The following is a 20514-nucleotide window of genomic DNA, read 5'->3' on the forward strand; positions in this document are numbered from 1 at the left end:
ATCTCTGTAAATCTGATCTTCCTCTTTGCAACAGCCCAGCATATACTGTAGGAAAACCCTGTTGACCCTAAACCATTTCCCCAAGGATTAGATGGTGAAACTGTGCATTTTATTTATGCACATAATCAGCCTTGAAACTTTCTGCAGATATTTGCTTCCTTGCTGAGATTGATTTCTCTCCCCAGACACCTCGTGAGGTAGGTGGGGCTGAGAGAGGTACAGGGGGGTATATCACAAAAAATTGGCTCTTTGTACTAATTTGTTTTTTAACCTGAAGCTTTATTAGGGAAATTATGTTGGGGTTAGTGTAGAAGAAAATTAACAAAACGTTAAGTGTGCAGTTCTAACCTTATTGTAAATTGAAGAGTATTGCATTTGGAAGAATTGCAATTGGAAATTCTGTGGGGTTTTTTTGTCTGTTTGGCAGGTTCATGACTTCTGCATTAGACTGTTCAACTAACTGAGCGTCATGAGCAGGAACAAGCGTGAAAACAACTTCTACAGCGTAGAGATTGCAGATTCTACCTTCACGGTGCTTAAGCGATACCAGAATTTGAAGCCTATCGGTTCAGGTGCCCAGGGCATAGTATGGTAAGGCCTTTTTCTCTCGATAAATGTAAGAGGAACGTGGCAAAAACTGTGAAAGTCGGCATGCCGCTTAGGGATTCATAATGCAGTCTGGATTGTGGAGAGGGGAGTAGACAGCTTGTAGCACGTGGGCTTTTTCTTTGTCTCCAGTGGCCGTGTCCTGGGGGCTGCCTTGCGGTGATGTGAGTCATGTGGCACGTCAGTAGTGATTTGGGCTAGTCTAGCTGGCCGGATCAACTTTACACAGGTTAGTTGTCATTGGAAAGTCGATGGAATAGGATCGTAAGAACATAGGCCCTGCTGGATCAGACCAAGGCCCATGAAGTCCAGCAGTCCGTTCACACAGTGGCCAACCAGGTGCCTCTAGGAAGCCCACAGACAAGATGACTGCAGCAGCACCATCCTGCCTGCGTTCCAGCATTGTTTGAAAAGGTCAATGAAATCTGTTGTCAGCTGGGAGCCAAAATGGCTATGTCTAAAATGACACCCCAAAATCAGTGACCAAGACTGTTGACAAAGGGGCCCTTGCCTCCTCAGTTGAGTTGAGTAAAATGAACACTTCACATTTGTGTATGTGTGTTAAGTGCTGTCAAGTCGCTTCTGACTCATGGTGACACTATGAATCACTGTCCTCCAAAATGTCCTGTCTTTGACAGCCTTGCTCAGATCTTGCACATTGAGGGCCATGGCTTCCTTTATTGAGTCAATCCATCTCTTGTTGGGTCTTCCTTTTTTCCTGCTGCCCGCAACTTTTCCTAGCATGACGGTCTCTTTTCTAAACCTCACGTTTAGGAAAGGTGAAACAAGGGCCCAAAATCCGATGATATGTGAGAGGTCTAGTAATCGTCTCGTTCTGGTGTGTTTTGTAGGAGGTGGGGCGATAAACAGTAAAGAAGCTGTGTGAGGCCTGCAGTTTTTAGCAGTGAAAGAGCGCAAGGAAACAACTTCACCACCTGTCCTCCCCTTTCTTTGTATAAAGTTTGCATCCTCTTAGGCCTGACTGCCCTTCTTTATTAACCACCCTTTTCCCTTGAGAAGCAGGCGTTGGATGGTCTCTGTTATTATTTCTGCCCCATCTGGAATGGCCTCCTCGATACCACAGACCACATCCTCTCCTTATCTAGTCTGCAGAAGAGTGAATAAGGCTTAAAAAATCCAGGGACCCTTGGTTAAAATCGGCCGTGGGGTCGAAGGCAGTCGAACTTAAATTTGTTGCAATTGCAGTTCTTGGTTGTGGTCATAGTTGGTTGGGCTCTGTCTTGGTATTGTTTTGAGTTTGTTATTATTTTTTTTGAGTTTTGAACCATTGCCAGCCCCAGTGAATCTTTTGGGGGAAGGACAGGATTAGGGTTGCCAGGTCCCTCTTCGCCACCCACAGGAGGTTTTGGAGTGGAGCCTAAAGAGGGCGGGGTTTGGAGAGGGGAGGGACTTCAATGCCATAGAGTCCAATGGCCAAAGCAGCCATTTTCTCCGGGTGAACTGATCTCTATCGGCTGGACACCAGTTGTAATAGCGGGAAATTTCCATCTAGTACCTAGAGGTTGGCAACCCTAGACAAGATAATAAATGTTCTAAATAAAATAGCTCTTCCCGTCCTAGCATTTCTTTGCTCAAAACTATTTCCTCCCTGCAGTGGCCCTATATCTTTTTCCTCAGGCCAGTAATGATGGTGGTGGTGGGGGAGACACTTTGGGTAGGAAGACAGCAGGGGAAGGATTAAATGAGCCCCATTCTTCTTGTTATTGTGCTGAAGCTGGCAACTCCCACAATTAGGGTTGCCAGGCCCCTCTTTGCCACCGGCAGGAGGTTTTTGGGGCAGAGCTTGAGGAGGGTGGGACTTAAGGAGGGGAGGGACTTCAATGCCATAGAGTCCAATGGCCAAAGGGGCTATTTTCTCCAGGGGAACTGATCTCTATCAGCTGGGGATCAGTTGTAATAGCAGGAGATCTCCAGCTAGTACCTGGAGGTTGGAGCAACCCAAAACAGCACTATAACACTATAAAGCAAATTAGTGAATTTTATAAAGTGCAAAGTGAATAAATATATACAGCATATACAAAGGGAGTACAAACAGATACAAAATTTACACTAACAATCCAATAAATATGACTTATCAAGAGGATGCCAAAGATCCTAATTCAACAGGTAAGTTCAAGTATTCAACCAATTAAGGTATCATTTGATATTAGAATTTTTTGAGTCAAATTCTTTTTAGGTTGCAGTTATTGGAACAAAGATGTCAGACGTGTCGTCTAGATCGGGACCACGTTTCGCATATGGCTTCTTCGGTGACCTGTATCAATAATAATTGAATTCTGTCCTTTTGGAGACCTGGATACAAATCTTTGCAGTCCCTATGAGACAACACCTACTAAGGCACTTATACATATATTTATTATTGATACAGGTCACCGAAGAAGCCATATGCGAAACGTGGTCCCGATCTAGACGACACGTCTGACATCTTTTTCCTGTGGCTTTGTTCCAATAACTGCAACCTAAAAAGAATTTGAAAGACTCAAAAAATTCTAATATCAAATGATACCTTAATTGGTTGAATACTTGAACTTACCTGTTGAATTAGGATCTTTGGCATCCTCTTGATAAGTCATATTTATTGGATTGTTAGTGTAAATTTTGTATCTGTTTGTACTCCCTTTGTATATGCTGTATATATTTATTCACTTTGCACTTTATAAAATTCACTTATTTGCTTTATAGTGTTATAGTGCTGTTTTGGGTTGCCCCAATTATCCTTACAGCACTGAGCCTTCTTTTCTTGTAGTACCTGGAGGTTGGCAACCCTACTCACAGTTGTTTTTTGGTAAACCTCCCCCTTCCACACACTCACACCTAGGGACAGTTCATTTTTCTTCCATGTAACATCTAGTTGGCCCAAAAGAAAAATTATATAACGATAATAATTCTTAGCATTTGTAAAGCACCTTACACTATTCAAGAAGTGGAGGAGAGTTTTCTGAAGCTAGGCAGGGCTGGCCCTGGTCTGTGTTTGGGTGGGAGACTTCCTGGTAATCCTATATAAGCTGCCTTGAGTTGCATAATCAAAGAAAAGTGGGATTAAAACATTAGAACAGATAGACAATGCTAAATGAGCTGCTGAGAGATCTGTGATTGGTCTACTGTGATTTTGTTTAGGCTAAAAATAGCCGGGGGGGGGGGGGGCAAATCCGATCAGAGCTGTAGCGAGTGTAGGGTTAATTATTTCCCTGTCCTGTGTCTTATTTCCACCAACTCACTGCTTTTTGCCTATGGGCAAAAGGATAATCAGTGGTTATTTTTTTTCTGTTAGGAGCAAAACAGCTGGGGCGGAAGTTCGGACCATGAGAATGGTACAGGGGGTTATAGTTACCCTTCCCACACCTGCCAGGCCTCTAGCTGTCTTCTGTTTTTTGTTTCCCACTGGGAGCCAGTGTGGTTTAGTGGTTAAGAGTGGTGGGCTCTCCTCTGGAAAACCGGGTTTGATTCCCCACTCCTCCACATGAGTGGTGGACTCTAATCGGAAGAAGCGGGCATGATTGCCCACTCCTCCCCATAAACAGCAGACTCTAATCTGGAGAACTGGGTTTGTTTCCCCACTCCTATGCATGAAGCCTGCTGGGTAACCTTGGGCTAGTCACAGTTTTCCGAACTCTCTCAGCCATGCCTACCTCACAAGGTGTCTGTTGTGGGGAGAAGAAGGGAAGGAGATTGCAAGCTGGTTTGATTCTCCTTAAAAGGTAGAGAAAGTCGGCATATAAAAACCAACTCTTCTTCTTTCTTCGTAACTTAACACCCCCCCCAAAAAAAACCAGATTGTGAATTTTCCACTTTCTTACCTAGTTGTGTCCTAGCTCCCAGTGGGAAACAAAAAACAGAAGAGAGCTTGAGGCCTGGAAGGTGTGGGAAGGGTAACTATAACCCCCTGTACCAAGGGGGGAGGGGTGAATCAGGTTTGTAATAATGAAAGCTGATCTAATAGGATTTTGCAATCATCCCTGAGTCTTGTCCTTTACTTGTATCTTATTTGGCTCTTGTGGTACTCATCTTTCTTTCCCAGACACTACGAAGTACTCTTTGACTGAGTACCACGTTTCAGCAGCTATAGTTTTCATAAATCTTAAATGAATTCAGAGTGAAATACATCACAGATGGTAATTTGGGCTCACACTCTCGACCGATGGTGTGGTTTCAGGATAGATCTTGACTCTGTGTCTGAAGCGAGTTTCTAAAATGATAAAGGTTGGGTATCCCTTATCCAGAATGCTTGGGACCAGAACTGGTCCATATTTTGGATCTTTCTGTATTTTGGAATATCTGCATATACATAATGGGATGGGACCCAAGTCTAAACACGGAATTCATTTTGTTTTCTATATGTTTTCTATACACTTTATACACATAGCCTGAATGTAATTTTAAACAAAGTTACAGAAACTGATGCCTTACTCTTGTAAAATGCTGCATAATTGTGCTTACTGCAGTTCACTTTTGTTTACAGTGCTGCCTATGACGCTATCCTTGAAAGAAACGTTGCAATCAAAAAGCTAAGCCGGCCGTTTCAGAACCAAACCCACGCCAAACGAGCCTACAGAGAGCTTGTTCTCATGAAGTGTGTAAACCACAAAAATGTGAGTACGCAACTTCATCATTTCAAGGTAAACAATAAGTGCCGAGCGAGAACATGATGGGAGCAGCCTTGGTCGCTGTTCATATGAACACAAGAACATAAGGAGAGCCCTGCTGGATCAGACCCAGGCCCATCGAGTCCAGCAGTCTGTTCACACAGCGGCCAACCAGGTGTCTCTGGGAAGCCCACGAACAAGGCAACCGCATCAGCACTGTCCTGCCTGTGTTCCACAGCACCTAATAGAATAGGCATGCTCCTCTGACACAGTAGAGAGTAGGTATGCATCATGACTAGTATCCATTTTTACTAGTAGCCAGGAATAGCCCTTCATGAGCATGCCCACTCCCCTCTTAAAGCTTTCCAAGATGGCAGCCATCACCACATCCTGAGGCAGGGAGTTCCACATACGACTGTCCCAAAGGCTGTGGGGGAGCTGTATCCCTCCCTCCCCCAAGCAATAAAATTATTTTTATTCTCCCAGGCCTTCTGTTGAGTGGTTGGGTTTTTTTCCTACTTCTTTTTTTAATATGTTGCTGCTAATAAAAACCTTTTTTTCCTTAGTTTGGTTTTATGCTCCTCTTCCAGTTTTTATGCTTTCTTTGCTATTACTTGATCTTATTTCTTTATGATAGTTACAGTAGTATTAACAAGAGCAATCAGCTACACAAATGACTTTGATTATTACTCAAGTTTGTTGATGTTATAAATGAGATCAAGGAAATAAAAGCCCAAATTACACAAATGAAAGAGAGTATGAACAAGATGCAACTTTCAATTAATAACAACACAGAAGATGTCAAAAGGCTTAAGAAAGATATGAACTCCCAGGCACATTTAATTGATGCTATTCAACTTCAGGAACAGCAAATGAAAGACCAACTTGCTATTTTGGACCTACAGCAAAGAGAATATAATTTACGCATACGCAACCTGCCGGAGAGACTGGGGGCCTCTAGAGATGACATCATCAAATCACTGGCTGAAATATTCTATCTAAATGCACAAGAATTGAATGCAGCAATAAATAAGATATATAGAATTCCTTTATCAACACGGGTACAAACAAAAACCAGAGAAATTTTGATCTCTTTCTTTGACATCAGGATGAAAAATATCTTCATAAAATTTCAACTGGAGCATCAACTGAGATTTGATAATATACCATTGATAATTCTCAAAGACATTCCACGTCACTTGATGGAAAAGAGGGCTGTATACAAAGATTTTACTGAATTACTCAGAAATAAAGGAATAAAATATAGCTGGTTGCTACCCCAAGGTCTTACTTTTACCTATAAACAAACTAAACATGCTATTAACTCATTGGCAGACGTGGAATTTTTTTTTACAAGAAACAGGGAGCTATCAGCTCAAATTGTTGGAAAACAAGAAGAAGATTCTATAGCTCACGAAACACAGGGTACCGACTGTTCCAGACAGGAGACAACTTCAAGCAAAAAAGTGATTAGCGACAGAAACTCCCGACAGAAGAAGAAGAATAAGAAGAAAGGCTGAGATAGCAGGAAGAATACCAACTTGATTTTTAACATGGGAAAGGTGGAGGGTAGAGGGAAAATACTATAATCATTGACTTTATATAAGATGATTTTTTTTCTTTAATCCCCTTTTCTCTTTTCTTCCGTTTTAGATTTACACATGTATTTTGAGATGAATATAGGGAGGGAAATGGGATTTCTCTCTTTTTATTCTTTTTTCTCTCTCCTTGATATTATTAATATTGAATATATTGGATAAGGGGAAAGTACAAATATAATAGGGTGACTTATAGATGAATTAGAATGCATGGATGCAAAGGTTATCTTGGATATTTTAGAGAGGGAGGAAGACGGTGGGGAAGTCAAATGTTTTTGATTGTATTTTGAAGACATCTAATAATTTTATGAATTTTTAATGATTATATTTATGGATATAGAGGGTGTATGCCTAAATCTAATGTTGGTTATTATTGAAAAATAATAAAAATATTTTTTTTAAAAAAAGATAGTTACAGTAGTATTTTGCTCTGTATTTGATTAATTAATAACTTCAAAAGAACCCTGCTGGATCAGACCAGTGATGGTCCATCTAGTCCAGCAACCTGTCCCATACGGTGGCTAGCCAGTTCCTCTGGAGGTTCGAGGACAGGGCCCAGAGGCCCAGGCCTTCCTCTTTTAGGAACGTAAGAAGGGTTTTGCTGAATCAGACCAGTGGGAGTAGTATTGTTTCAGCAGTGTTTTCTAAACACCTTGTTCCTTTTGTGAAGGTATAGAAGCCTATTACATTAACCATATAGCATGTCTCTTTTATCTGAGAGTAATCAAAATCTCTTAGCTGGCTCTCTTTGCTGTTTCCTTCTAGATAATTGGCCTGTTGAATGTCTTTACCCCGCAGAAATCACTGGAAGAATTTCAAGATGTGTAAGTGTAATTTTTGCCGCTTCCTCCGTTCTCGGGTCATTAACGTTCTCGGCTACCCCGAGAACGGAGCTGCTGCCGTCTAATTTTACCTCTCGGTTTGCCTCAAAAGTTACATAGTGATGGAGCTCATGGATGCCAATCTCTGCCAAGTGATTCAGATGGAGCTGGACCACGAAAGGATGTCCTACCTCCTCTACCAGATGCTGTGTGGCATTAAACACCTTCACTCTGCTGGAATTATACACAGGGTCAGTGATCACTCTTGCGCTGTTTGGGAACCTTCCTGTTTACTGTGTATTTTTCTTCAAGAAGCCATGTTCACTTGGGGGGGGGGGGGAATAGTGTCCTTTAAATAGTGTCCTTGGCTTGTGCCAAGCACATCATATCCTGAATTAGGTTTGTGGGCAGACCCACGGACGAGACATGATTCCAGGCAGTTCTACAGCTAAAAGTTCTCTTTAAAAATTCATGTAATGATTCTAAAGTTCTGCAGCGTGTTAAAACCCATCCCTTTGATCGCGCTGCTTCTTGTCGCTGCCGATGCTATACCTGCCCAGCTCCTGATCTCCCTGCCCCAGGATGTGGAGATGGCTTCCAACTTGGAAGGCTTTAATAATGGGGTGGACATGTTCATGGAGGAGAGGGCTATCCATGGCTACTAGTCAAAATGAATACTAGTCATGATGCATACCTATTCTCTCCAGTACCAGAGGAGCATGCCTATTATATGAGGTGCTGTGGAACACAGGCAGGATAATGCTGCTGCAGTCGTCTTGTTTATGGGCTTCCTAGAGGCACCTGGTTAGCCAGTGTATGAATAGACTGCTGGACTTGATGGGCCTTGGTCTGATCCAGCAGGGCTTTTCTGATGTTCTTGCAAGCAGGGCTATTCTATTAGGTGCTGTGGAACACAGGCAGGATAATGCTACTGCAGTTGTCTTGTTTGTGGGCTTCCTAGAGGCACTTGGTTCGCCACTGTGTGGACAGACTGCTGGACTTGATGGGCCTTGGTCCGGCAGGGCTTTCCTTAAGTTCCCTTTGCGGCTAATCCCCTTGTCCACTCTGCATGTTTCCCAGGTGGCATAAGGTCTATGGAAGGGGACTGTGAGAAGTTTTCTGCAGGTGCAGATTGATCCCATTGTATATACGATCCCTGGAGTGTAGCTTGATTTATTTTGTATTCGGGATTTTCCTGCTTCCCTTGGAATGATGTGTCTCCCCCTCTGTGTTGTCTTTTTAAAGGATTTGAAGCCAAGCAATATAGTGGTAAAATCTGACTGCACTCTGAAGATTCTTGACTTTGGACTGGCCAGAACAGCAGGAACGAGTTTCATGATGACGCCGTATGTGGTGACTCGTTACTACAGAGCGCCAGAAGTCATCCTGGGGATGGGATACAAAGAAAATGGTTAGCAGCTCTCACCTTTTCCCTTAATATCGTGCGGTTTACATCTTCTCTTCCCCTTCCCACCTTTGTGCACCGCATTTTACATTTGCCCCAACTCCTAAAATGGTTTTTTTATAAGTTTGTGATCTATATCTGTAATACATTTAATCTCAAACGGCGAGGTTGAAAACTGATATGAAATAATTATGCTGAATTGGTGGCGTTGAGACAAAATGGAAATTAATAACCTGTGGGGCGCTGTTTGGTCTACTAGTGGTAATAAGAAACTCGGTCCCCTCTGTTTTGGAAGTTTGCTCCGATCAGGTACTTACGCATTGTTTAAAATTCAGCTCAGTTAACTTGCTGCCAAAGAATAATATGGAAATATGAATTGACGTACGTGATCGGCATTCAAGAGCGCAGTCAGGGTTTTCTTGCCCCAGAAGCGTGAACAGTTACGAGTAATAGTTGAGATTTGTAGTTTTTTTAAAAAGCCAGAATGCAAGACATTTATGTCCACTCCCACCTTCAGACGTCATCAGTGAATTTTTTGAGTTTGTTAATCATATACAGCCAAGCCTCTGAAATAGTTGTCGAATTTAGACAGACTTAAATGCATTCCAGGCCAGCTGATTACAGAACAGACATATTTGCCTTCAAACCTTTTCAGAGCAGCCTTGAAGTTGCCTTACGTGCTTCTGCCAACTATGTCAGCCTTTGGAGAGCGGTTAAGCTACGGCTGCTTGTTCACCTTTCCCTTGGGAGCCAAATAAGGAAAAAATGACTCTGCTCCCAGGACTTCTCTTATGCCTGAAGCCGAAGAAATGTCTGGGAGCTATGCAAGAACACAGTTTTTTCTATGAAACGGTTCCTGTTTGCTCCCTATGGGGCTAGCAGATTGCACTTTGCACGTGTGTTCTAAAATAGATGCCATGATTCCTTGGGTGCTTTCTCCACAGTTTAATAGGATGCTATCATGTCCTGCTGCTTCTTTATTTTTAATTTCTAGTGACTGTTTGCTTTGCTTCTTTTTTTTGTGCTGCAATCATAGTGGATATATGGTCTGTTGGGTGCATTATGGGAGAAATGGTTTGCCACAAAATCCTCTTTCCAGGAAGGGACTGTATCCTTATGCTGCTGCAGCGGGCTGAATTTTTGGCGGCTCATCTTTCCTTGTGGCTTTTTTCGTTGTTGTTGTTGTTTAAAGATTCCTCCTTGTAAAAATGCTTACGGGGCACCTTTCTTACTTCCTTAAAGGGATGTGAATTATTTCCTTCTGAGAAGCATACAAATTTGATTGTACAGAGGCTGCATCTAGCAGGAGGAAATAGTCTCTGCTGGGACAGTACTGAGCGTATCTTCACCTTCAGTCATTTTCATCCTTCCATTGCTCTTTTATTATCACTGTTTTGTTCGCCTCCCCCCCCCCCCCGGCCTTCCCTCGTTCTTTAGGGTCCTTTCCGCTTTTCTTTCAATGAGTTAACATCATTGCATTTTGTTTTCAGTTGACATTTGGTCAGTGGGGTGCATCATGGGAGAAATGATCAAAGGTGGTGTATTATTTCCTGGTACAGACCGTATCCTTGCTATGAACCTAGAACGGAGATCAGAAAGCTCAAATGTGTCCAGGCATTTTCCTTTTCAAATGTAAATGTTTTCATTAGGAACATCACAGCTTTTTATAAGCCTGTTTTGTTTAAAAAAAATAAAAAGTCTGTGCTGCTTAAGGGCGCTGTTGACCAAGAACATCAATTGTACTTCTGAATGTGTTGAGCTTGAATAGATCCTTATGGGAGAAGGCGGACCAGAGCCAGCGTGGTGTAGGGGTTAAAAAGCAGTGGACTCTAATCTGGAGAACCAGGTTCTATTCCTTTCTCCTCCTCATGAGCAGCAGATTCTAATCTGGTGAACCGGGTTCGATTCCCCACTCCTCCACATGAGCAGCGGGCTGTAATCTGTTGAACCGGGTTGGTTTCCCCATTCTTCCACATGAGCAGTGGACTCTTACCTCCAGAGCCAGCGTGAAGTAGTGGTTAAGAGTGGTGGACTCTAATCTGGAGAATCAGGTTGGTTTCCCCACTCCTACACATGAAGCCAGCTGGTGACCTTGGGCTAGTCACAGTTCTCTTCAAGCTCTTTTAGCCCCACCTACCTCGCAAGGTGTCTGTTGGGAGAGGAAGGGAAATTAAATTGTGGAACTCCCGGCCTCAGGATGTGGGGATGGCTACCAACTGGGAAGGCTTTAAGAAGGGAGTGGACATGTTCATAGAGGAGAGGGGTATTCATGGCTGCTAGTAAAAATGGATACTAGTCATGATGCATACCTATTCTCCGTATATCAGAGGAGCATGCCTATAATATGAGGTTCTGTGGAGCGCAGGCAGGACAATGCTGCTGCAGTCGTCTTGTTTGTGGGCTTCCTGGAGGCACCTGGTTGGCCTCTGTGAACAGACTGCTGGACTTGATGGGCCTGGGTCTGATCCAGTAGGGCTTTTCTTATGTTCTTATGACTCCAGAGGCCGAGGGGCTAAGCAGTCAGCCCCACCCCCAGTCGTACCTACTGAAACGTCTCTCCCATTTATGACCGAAACCCAAACACAAAATGGTGCCTCCTGGTCCAAACCCCGAGAGGCAGTCCAGGAAGATACTGTAGACAAGCTGGAACATGTCCAGAGGAGGGCAACAAAGATGGTGAGGGGTCTGGACACCAAGTCCTATGAGGAAAGGTTGAAGGAGCTGGGTATGTTTAGCCTGATGAAGAGAAGACTGAGAGGGGACATGATAACCATCTTCAAGTACTTGAAAGGCTGTCATATAGAGGAAGGTGCCGAGTTGTATTCTGTTGCTCTAGAAGGTCAGACCAGAACCAACGGGTTGAAATTAAATCAAAAGAGTTTCCGTGTAGACATTAGGAAGAAATTTCTAAGAGTTAGAGCGGTTCCTCAGTGGAACAGGCTTCCTTGGGAGGTGGTAGATGCTCTTTCCCTGGAGGTTTTTAAGCAGAGGCTAGATGGCCATCTGTCAGCAATGCTGATTCTATGAACTTCAGCAGTTCATGAGGGCATCTTGGGCATCTTCTGGGCATGGAGTAGGGGTCACAGGGTGCGTATGTGGGAGGTAGTTGTGAAATTCCTGCATTGTGCAGGGGGTTGGACTAGATGACCGTGATGGTCCCTTCCAACTCTATGATTCTATGTTCTTGATGGTTCATAGAGCCACTGAGAGGCTAGGAGAATTAACAGGGCTGCGATCTTTCCATCTGCCACCACCAGGGCAACCAAGTTTGCTTCAGTCCTTTTACCAGGCCTGAAGCCATATTATTGTTATTTATTGTTTTATTAGATTTATAACCCACTCTCTTCCTGGTCAAGACCGGGCTCAGAGTGGCTAACAATCAATGGTCAAGTCAACATCATCACATAAGTTTGCAGTAAAAACACAATTAAAAAAATAATAAAATTTAACAAAGAGCCAGTAAAACCTGTTGAACCAACTGGCACACTTTACTAACACACTGTGAGCCGGGGGAGGGTGGGAAACAGCAATCGGCCCCACCGAAAGTCGATGAAATACAGTAATCAGGAAAGAGGTGGGCAGGGAGGCCAGCTAGGATGATAAATACCGTTGCTGTCCTCAATATTGGAAAGTGTCTAAACCAGGGGTGTCGAACTTGATTGTTACAAGGGCCAGATAGTGACATAAATGCCACTTGGTTGGGCCGGGCCATGCCTCGCCAGCCCAGATCGGGGGCGGGGGGGCTGGCTGCCTCACGAGCTGGGTAAGAGCTCTCAAGGGGTTGGATCCGGCCCACGGACCTTAGGTTTGACACCCCTGGTCTAAACAATCCACTTCATCCAGGAGTCCTTGAAGCCATTCAACCACTGTTTGTTCAATCCCCTTGCTCCAGGGATGTTTGAGACTGGATGATAATTATTCAAATCCTCTAAATCCGGAATAGATTTTTTTTTAAAGAGTGGACATACCACAGCCTGTTTCAAGGGTGTGTGTGTGGGGGGAACCACCCCCTCTTTTTCTGGACCCAGTCAACCTCCCCTCCCCAGCAGATTTAAGCAGCCAAGGGGGGCTAACCAGGAGCCATATGAGCAGGCGGTAGGTTTCAGGCGTCCATCCGCATCCTCAGACTGAATAAACTAAGAACTGCCCCACGTAACTTGGCAAGCTGGCACCCCAGCACCATCTGACTCGATTGCTGTGAATGCAGAGTCTGTGTCGTTACAGATGGTGGAGATTTTGTCTGCCCGGGGTCAGGCAAGCTGATCACGGAAAACCACCCAGCAGTTAACTCCTCCTGCGGGCCAGATCTCAGGAGGCATCTGACCACCTGGGACACTGTGTGGACGCAACGGTGGTAGGCAAGTACTGTTTCTTCAGTGCCATCGCCGCCACAGAGTAACTTTAAAAGCCAGCATGGTGTACTGGAGAGCCGGCGTGGTGTAGTGGTTAAGAGCGGTGGTTTGGAGTGGTGGAGTCTGATCTGGAGAACCGGGTTTGACTCACCACTCCTCCACACGAGCGGCAGACTCTAATCTGGAGAACCGGGTTTGATTCCCCACTCCTCCACGAGAGGCGGAGGCTAATCTGTTGAACTGGGTTGGTTTCCCCCACTCCTCCACATGAAGCTAGCTGGGTGACCTTGGGCTAGTCACAGTCCTCTCAGAGCTCTCTCAGCCCCACCTATCTCACAGGGTGTCTCTTGTTGGGAGGAGAAGGTGATTGTAAGCCAGTTTGGTTCTCCCTCAAGTGGTAGAGAAAGTCGGCATATAAAAACCAACTCTTCTTCTAAAATGAGTTCTATCCCATGCCTGGTCAGACTCATTGCAGTTTATTCTCCGTTGTCGCTCCAGCTGTGTCTGGACTTTTCATCTCCCGCAGTGGTCAGGGTGGTAGACTCTGATCAGGGAAGCCCAGGTTCAAACCCCCCATTCGGCCGTGAAGCTGAGGGAGTTGGGGATGTTCAGTCTGGAGAAGAGCTGGTTGAGAGGGGATATGATTGCTCTCTTTAAGTATTTGAAGAGCTGTCACTTAGAGGAGGGCAGGGAGCAGTTCCTGTTGGCAGCAAAGGATAGGACTCACAGTAATGGGTTTAAATTACTGGTGGAAAGGTACCTTAACATAGGGTGGCTTACAATTTTTTACAGTAAGAGTTGTTCAACAGTGGAATCAGCTACCTAGGGAGGTGGTGAGCTCCCCCTCACTGGCAGTCTTTAAGCAGAGGCTGGACAAACACTTGTCAGGGATGCTCTAGGCTGATCCTGCATTGAGCAGCGGGGTTGGACTAGATGGCCTCTATGGCCCCTTCCAACTCTGGATTCTATAATTCTATGATTCTATATCTGTTCAGCTGTGCATGTGTTTGTTATTTTTCTCCAATAAGGTAATTATTGACCGTAAGTGTTAGACTCATTGATTTGGCCTTGACACAGCCATTTACTCTGAACATCAGACGCATAATGTTTTCCTGAGCTGCCTGACCTCAGATATTGATCAGTGGAATAAAGTTATTGAGCAACTCGGGACCCCGTGCTCCGAATTTATGAAGAAGCTGCAGCCAACCGTCAGGACGTATGTGGAGAACCGGCCCAAGTACGCTGGCTATAGTTTCGAGAAGCTATTCCCAGATGTCCTTTTCCCAGTTGACTCGGAACACAACAAATTGAAGGGTAAGATTTCTCTGTGGTGTCAGTTTGACCGTTCTCCGATGCCTTTGGGGAGGTGGGAAAGGCGAAGCATTTTTTCCTTCTGGGAATCCTTCAGAGAGGTGTTTTGCTTGCTCTGGTAGCATCTTCGCAGCTAGAAGCAGAGGTGGGATTTGCCCCTGGGACAGTGGTCTCCTCAATATGCCTGTGAGTCTCCTACCCAGATGTGAGCACAAAGCCAAGAGGAACAGTAACTGCCAAGGCCTGGGGTGAGGAACAGGGTACATTCTCTTCCCTCCAGTGCAGGAGTGCCGAGCTCATTTGGTACAAGGGCCAGGCCATGGGTACCATAAAATTTAATGCCAGGTACCGGAGAGCCCTGTGGCGCAGAGTGGTAAGCTGCACTACTGCAGTCCAAGCTCTGCTCACGACCTGAGTTCGATCCCGACGGAAGTTGGTTTCAGGTAGCCGGCTCAAGGTTGACTCAGCCTTCCATCCTTCTGGGGTCGGTAAAATGAGTACCCAGCTTGCTGCTGGGGGTAAAGGGAAAATGACTGGGGAAGGCACGGGCAAACCACCCCGTAAACAAAGTCTGCCTAGTAAACGTCGGGATGTGTCGTCACCCCATGGGTCAGGAATGACCCAGTGCTTGCACAGGGGACCTTTACTTTTTTACCGGAGATACAGCTTTTCACGGGCCACCTTAAACCCCTGCGTGTGATTAATGCCATGAGCAGCCTTTCCTCTTTGTAGAGGTTTGAGGTTAAGAGCCGTACTGGAGTCAACTGTGGTATATCGGTTTAGAGCAGCGGGCTCTGATCTGGAGAACTGGGTTCGATTCCCCACTTCTCCACATGAGCGACGGACTCTGATCTGGAGAACTGGGTTTGATTCCCCACTCCTCCACATGAGAAGATAGTCAGGGTCCCCAGATCGCCAGTTTTTAAAACACATATATTCCTGCTTTTCTTCGTGGCTCAAGGCAGCTTACAACAATAATCGTAAGCTGCCCTATGTTAAGGTCAAACTAGTGATTTGTAAGAAGTCGCTGGTTATTCTCTATCCCCCAATGAGGTAGGCCGTTGAGTTTCCCCACCCCTGCCGATTTTTGTACCGCTTTTTTCCTTCTTAAAATACACAATTAAATGCTACCTTTTGCAGCCAGTCAAGCCAGAGATTTGTTATCCAAGATGCTGGTGATCGATGCATCGAAAAGAATCTCAGTGGATGAAGCACTGCAGCACCCCTACATCAACGTCTGGTATGACCCTTCGGAAGCAGAAGCCGTAAGTCGTGGACTTTGGATACTGTAGCCCCCCCCCCCCCCCCCGGTGCCGATCACAATGCTTAGTGTTGGAAGCGCCTTTTTCTCTGCTTCAGGCTGTTCATTTGACGGCCCTTTCTTTGCTTATTAACTGTATTTATAGCCCCCTTTCTTACTAAGACTCAAGGAGGATTGCAAAATGTAAAAACCGTCAGTATAAGACCATACAAAAACGGCAGATTACAGAATATAAAACAAGGCAGTTAGACAGAATATTATTTGTTTACCATTTAAAGTATGGGGGTTACCGCACTTGTATTCCCAGCGATGTATTAGAGTTTGAAAATGTTATAAACAATACTGTTCGCACTTTGTTTGGCCCCTTTAGCTGTGAAGACTTCTTCCAACCATTTATATGCTGTGGTATCCAAAAACCCTTTTAAAGCGATGTTTTTTATAACATTTTCAAACTTAATACATTGCTGGGAATACAAAGTGCAGTAACAGCCAATGTCCTGTTTGACTCTGGTACCCTGAGGAAAAGCAGGTTACAAATCACTGCTTTAAAATACTGATCGTATTTAAAAACAGGATATACACAGGATGGTGTAGAGTTGTTTTCTGTTGCCCCAGAAGGTGGGATCTGAACCAACGGGTTGAAATTAAATCAAAAGAGTTTCCATCTAGACATTAGGAAGGTAGTTTCTAACAGAGCGGTTCCTCAGTGGAACAGGCTTCCTCGGGAGGGGGTAAGCGCTCCTTCCCTGGAAGCTTCCATGTCACAGCAATGATGATTCTATGACCTTATGCAGATCATAAGAGGGAGGGCATCTTGGCCATCTTCTGGGCATGGAGTAGGGGGTCGGGGGGTGGGGGGTAGGCCACCCGGCTTTCCCTGCCGGTCTCACCACCAGCTTGTCAAGATTAAGCTTCAGCATGTTTTCCCTTGACCACCAGACCACAACAGCTAGGTACTGGGGAGGGGCTGTGGCTCAGTGGTAGAGCCTCTGCTTGGCATGCAGAAGATCCCAGGTTCAATCCCCGGCATCTCCAGTTCAAGGGACTAGGCAGGTAGGTGATGTGAAAGACCTCCACCTGAGACCTTGGAGAGCTGCTGCCAGTCTGAGTAGACAATACTGACTTTGATGGACTGAGGGTCTGATTCAGTATAAGGCAGCTTCACGTGTTATTCATGTGTTCATGTGTATGATTAATACGGAGACAGTGGCATCTGGTGCTGAATGAAAAATCAGGTACAGAGGTAATTCCACCTGTGCTAATCTGCTGGAACCAGTCCCTGGTTATTCATAAATCGGGAGACAGCTTCTATTTAGAGTAACACATATTCTAAATAGAAGCTAATAGAAGCTAAATAGAGTGGCCTTGGGCTAGTCACAGTTTTCTTAGAGCTCTCTCAGCCCCACCTTCCTCACAGGGTGTCTGTTGTGGGGAGGGGAAGGGAAGGTGATTGTAAGCCGGTTTGATTCTCCCTTACGTGGTGGAGAAAGTCGGCATATAAAAACCAACTCTTCTTCTGCTGCTACTTTGGTTCTGTCTGAATTGTTCTGTTCTGTTCCCAGCCTCCCCCAAAGATACCAGACAAGCAATTAGATGAACGAGAGCACACGATAGAAGAATGGAAAGGTGAGAGTAATATTTTCTCCTCCCAATGAGAGGCTAGGCAGTGCTATAGATAGACTTTGCTGTGTTGAGCGTGTTATTTTAAGATGCTAAAGAGAACTTCTCTTATCCTCATAAACTGTGTTAGAAATGGAGGTGCCCCGACACCCTGCCCTTTCTACCCACCCGATTCCTGTTTGCCAGGGGTGATCAGGCAGCCGATTAATCAATGGGCTTTTCAGCTGTGCGCAGCCTGTTTGTGTGCCTTCATAGGAACAGGCTGCTCGCATCCATCAGAAGCCAACTTCCAGCCGATGAGGGAATTTGGCTTTAGATCTGGTGCTGGGGAAATTATGTTCTGTACCCTCCAAAGGGGTTTTTTTTTTGGGGGGGGGGGTCAGGAGCAAACTCCCAGCTCATCAGCTGGAAGTCAGGTTCTTCCGATTGCCCAGTGTTGCTTACCCCTCAGACTTGCTGAGATGCAGCAAATTTGGGGGTGGGAGGGGATCAGAGGTCCAGCTTGTTGTGTTTCACATCTCTCTACCCCTAGCTTGTCAGCTTGGAGTGCAGAGAAAGGGAGAGAAACCAACTCTTTCCTTTGCATTCCACAGATTATAAGCATTGTGTCGGTCCCCACCCAGCCAGGAGAAGGGGGGGAAGAGAAAGGAGCTCTTGGTTTTGCAGTCCACACCTCTCTCTCCCTGCTCAGCTAGGAGGTGGAGAGGGAAATCAGCCCTTTTGTAATGCAGAAATCAAAAAGCCTTGCTTCCGGCCCTGCTGTGCTTGAAGGGGAGAGCTCCCTTTTTACGACTTCATTGTGTAGTTATTTTGCCAAGGGTGGAGGGTGGATAAGAACCCCACTCACAGCGGATTGGGGATCAGCTGTGAGTCGGCTTCTCTTGTCCCTAAGGAGCATGTGCAGGATAAGCCACTGAATTAACTCCCGAGGAACATCATCTTGTTTGCTGCTCAGGTTGGGTGGGTGTGAAAAAGCAGCCTTGCTTAACCCAGTGAACGTGCTTCATTCTCTGCCAGTCCCTCGGTCTCCGGAGCTGGCACGCCTTCAGAACTGGTCCCTGAGTGTTTGTCTGAGAGAGCATGTCTGGCTTGTCTGGAGTACCGTGCAAGTAATGCTGCACCTCGTGCGTTTTCAGAGTTGATCTACAAGGAAGTCATGGACCTGGAGGAGAGGACCAAGAACGGAGTTATACGTGGACAGCCGCCTCCTTTAGGTTGGTTACGATAACGGCGCTGTCGCTCTAGTTGCCGCTGACAAAAGAAACGGCGGGCAGAATTGCTCCCGTCTGTTCATTATGTTGGATTTCTCTTCAGATTGTACTTTTCATGTGGAAGCAAGAGCAGATCCAGATTTCCTTGGATGCCAGAGGGAGGAAAGACCTACCCTAAAAACAAAAGTTGGGTAGAAGAAGAAGAACTGGTTTTTATATGCCGACTTTCTCTCCCACTTAAGGAAAAATCAAACCGGCTTACAATCACCTTCACCTCCCCCACAGCAGACAACCTGTGAGATAGGTGGGGCTTAATAGAATTGTGACTCGCCCAAGGTTACCCAGCTGGCTTCATGTGTAGGAGTGGGGAAACAAATCCAGTTCACCAGATTAGCATCCCCTGCTCATGTGGAGGTGTGGGGAATTGAACTCCAGATCAGTCCACCGCTCTTAACCACCACCATGCTGGCTCTCTTTTTGGGTACCCAAAAGGGTGGGTGAAACAAGACCTAAATAAAACAATGAAATATATTTATTATAAAGCACTTCTGCATATATTAAAAACAAGCCCATATGGCGTATCGATACAGGGTTGATAATCCAAAACCACACATTTCATCCCTCAGGCCTTCCTCACTGATCTAATACAACATACTGTGTACACACAAAATTTCAAATACAAATATTATCGTTTAGTGTCAGCCCGGGTATGTATTATAAGATGTAATCCAAGCTGATTCTGTGAATTGGGCAGATCATGAGAGGGAGGGCAGGAAGGGTTGTGTCAGAGTTTGGCTCTCATGGTCCTTTCTTGCATGCCCAGGGTAGTGCCAATCACCACTTTAGGGTCGGGGGTGGGGGGGAGCTGAACCCGGTTCTGCAGATTAGAGTCTGTCACTCATGTGGAGGAGTGAGGAATCGAACCCTGTTCTCCAGATTAGAGTCCACCGTTCTTAACCCTGTCGCCAGCCCAGACTGGGGGGGGGGGGGGTGGCTGCCTTGCAGGCCGGATAAGAGCTCTCAAGGGTCTGGATCCAGCCCGTGGGCCTTGTGTTTATCAGCCCTGGGCTAATGGGACATGTAAACAGGATTAAGTTTAACCAGTGGCTTGCTAACATGAGTTGGGGCCTTTCATGGCCAAGCACAAACGCCTGATCCGTGTGAGCCCCGAATCTCTCTGTCGCTGACTCGCTCCTCTGTTTCTCATAGCACAGGTGCAGCAATGATCAGCAGCTCTCGGCACCCGTCTTCGTCGTCCTCTGTCAACGACGCGTCTTCGATGTCTACCGACCCAACGTTGGCTTCCGATACGGACAGCAGTCTGGAAACATCTGCGGGCTCTCTGGGTTGCTGTAGATGACTACTCGAGGAATTGGGGAAGGTGGGGGGGAGGATACGGCAGAGGGATGTCTTAGTTACCTAAATCAGTGGTGGTATTTTGGGGGAGTTCAAAAGAAACTGTGGGATTCATTTCAGAGTGCTTTTAAGCAAGCCGCAGCCCTTTCCTGTAATTAGGTGTACAGTATTAATTTTTATCATGGGTTTTAAAACCTGCATATGTTTTACTACTGTCAAGGCTGACATTGTTATTTTTTAAATTGCATTTGTAAGACTTTATTCAATGCAACGTTCAGTCTGTTACATCACAACTTTATTTATGGTTTTCTAGGTTTTTCAGAACTGCTTCTCCCCCCCCCCCTTTTTCTTGCAACCCATAAGCTGAAA

General features: G+C 45.4%; 1 protein-coding gene across 3 annotated transcripts; it reads left to right on the plus strand.

The window, feature by feature from the left end:
* Positions 1-431: 431 nt before the first annotated feature.
* On the plus strand, positions 432-20149 carry MAPK8 (mitogen-activated protein kinase 8). Of its 3 annotated transcripts, none has more exons than XM_056849355.1 (11): positions 432-591; positions 5087-5216; positions 7574-7632; positions 7742-7880; positions 8875-9040; positions 10071-10142; positions 14518-14700; positions 15838-15962; positions 17521-17584; positions 18715-18792; positions 20004-20149. In XM_056849355.1, the coding sequence occupies exons 1-11, from the start codon at positions 470-472 to the stop codon at positions 20147-20149; spliced, it is 1284 nt and encodes a 427-aa protein (XP_056705333.1). In that variant the 5' UTR covers positions 432-469. The 3 variants fall into 3 exon arrangements, with proteins under 3 accessions (XP_056705333.1, XP_056705332.1, XP_056705335.1); XM_056849354.1 differs by lacking the exon at positions 10071-10142 and adding an exon at positions 10525-10596; XM_056849357.1 differs by lacking the exon at positions 10071-10142 and adding an exon at positions 10525-10596 and having other exon boundaries at positions 19999-20135.
* The last annotated feature ends 365 nt before the right edge of the window (positions 20150-20514 follow it).

This window comes from Euleptes europaea, chromosome 5, assembly GCF_029931775.1.
Source record: "Euleptes europaea isolate rEulEur1 chromosome 5, rEulEur1.hap1, whole genome shotgun sequence".
Classification (NCBI taxonomy): Eukaryota; Metazoa; Chordata; class Lepidosauria; order Squamata; family Sphaerodactylidae; genus Euleptes; species Euleptes europaea.

Excerpts from the sequence above, each read along its gene's own strand:
- MAPK8 (XM_056849355.1), top strand. The coding sequence starts at position 470 with ATGAGCAGGAACAAGCGTGAAAACAACTTCTACAGCGTAGAGATTGCA. Across the intron at positions 5,217-7,573 it reads AGTGTGTAAACCACAAAAAT|ATAATTGGCCTGTTGAATGT; the intron begins GTGAGTACGCAA and ends GTTTCCTTCTAG. Across the intron at positions 7,633-7,741 it reads CTGGAAGAATTTCAAGATGT|TTACATAGTGATGGAGCTCA; the intron begins GTAAGTGTAATT and ends TTGCCTCAAAAG.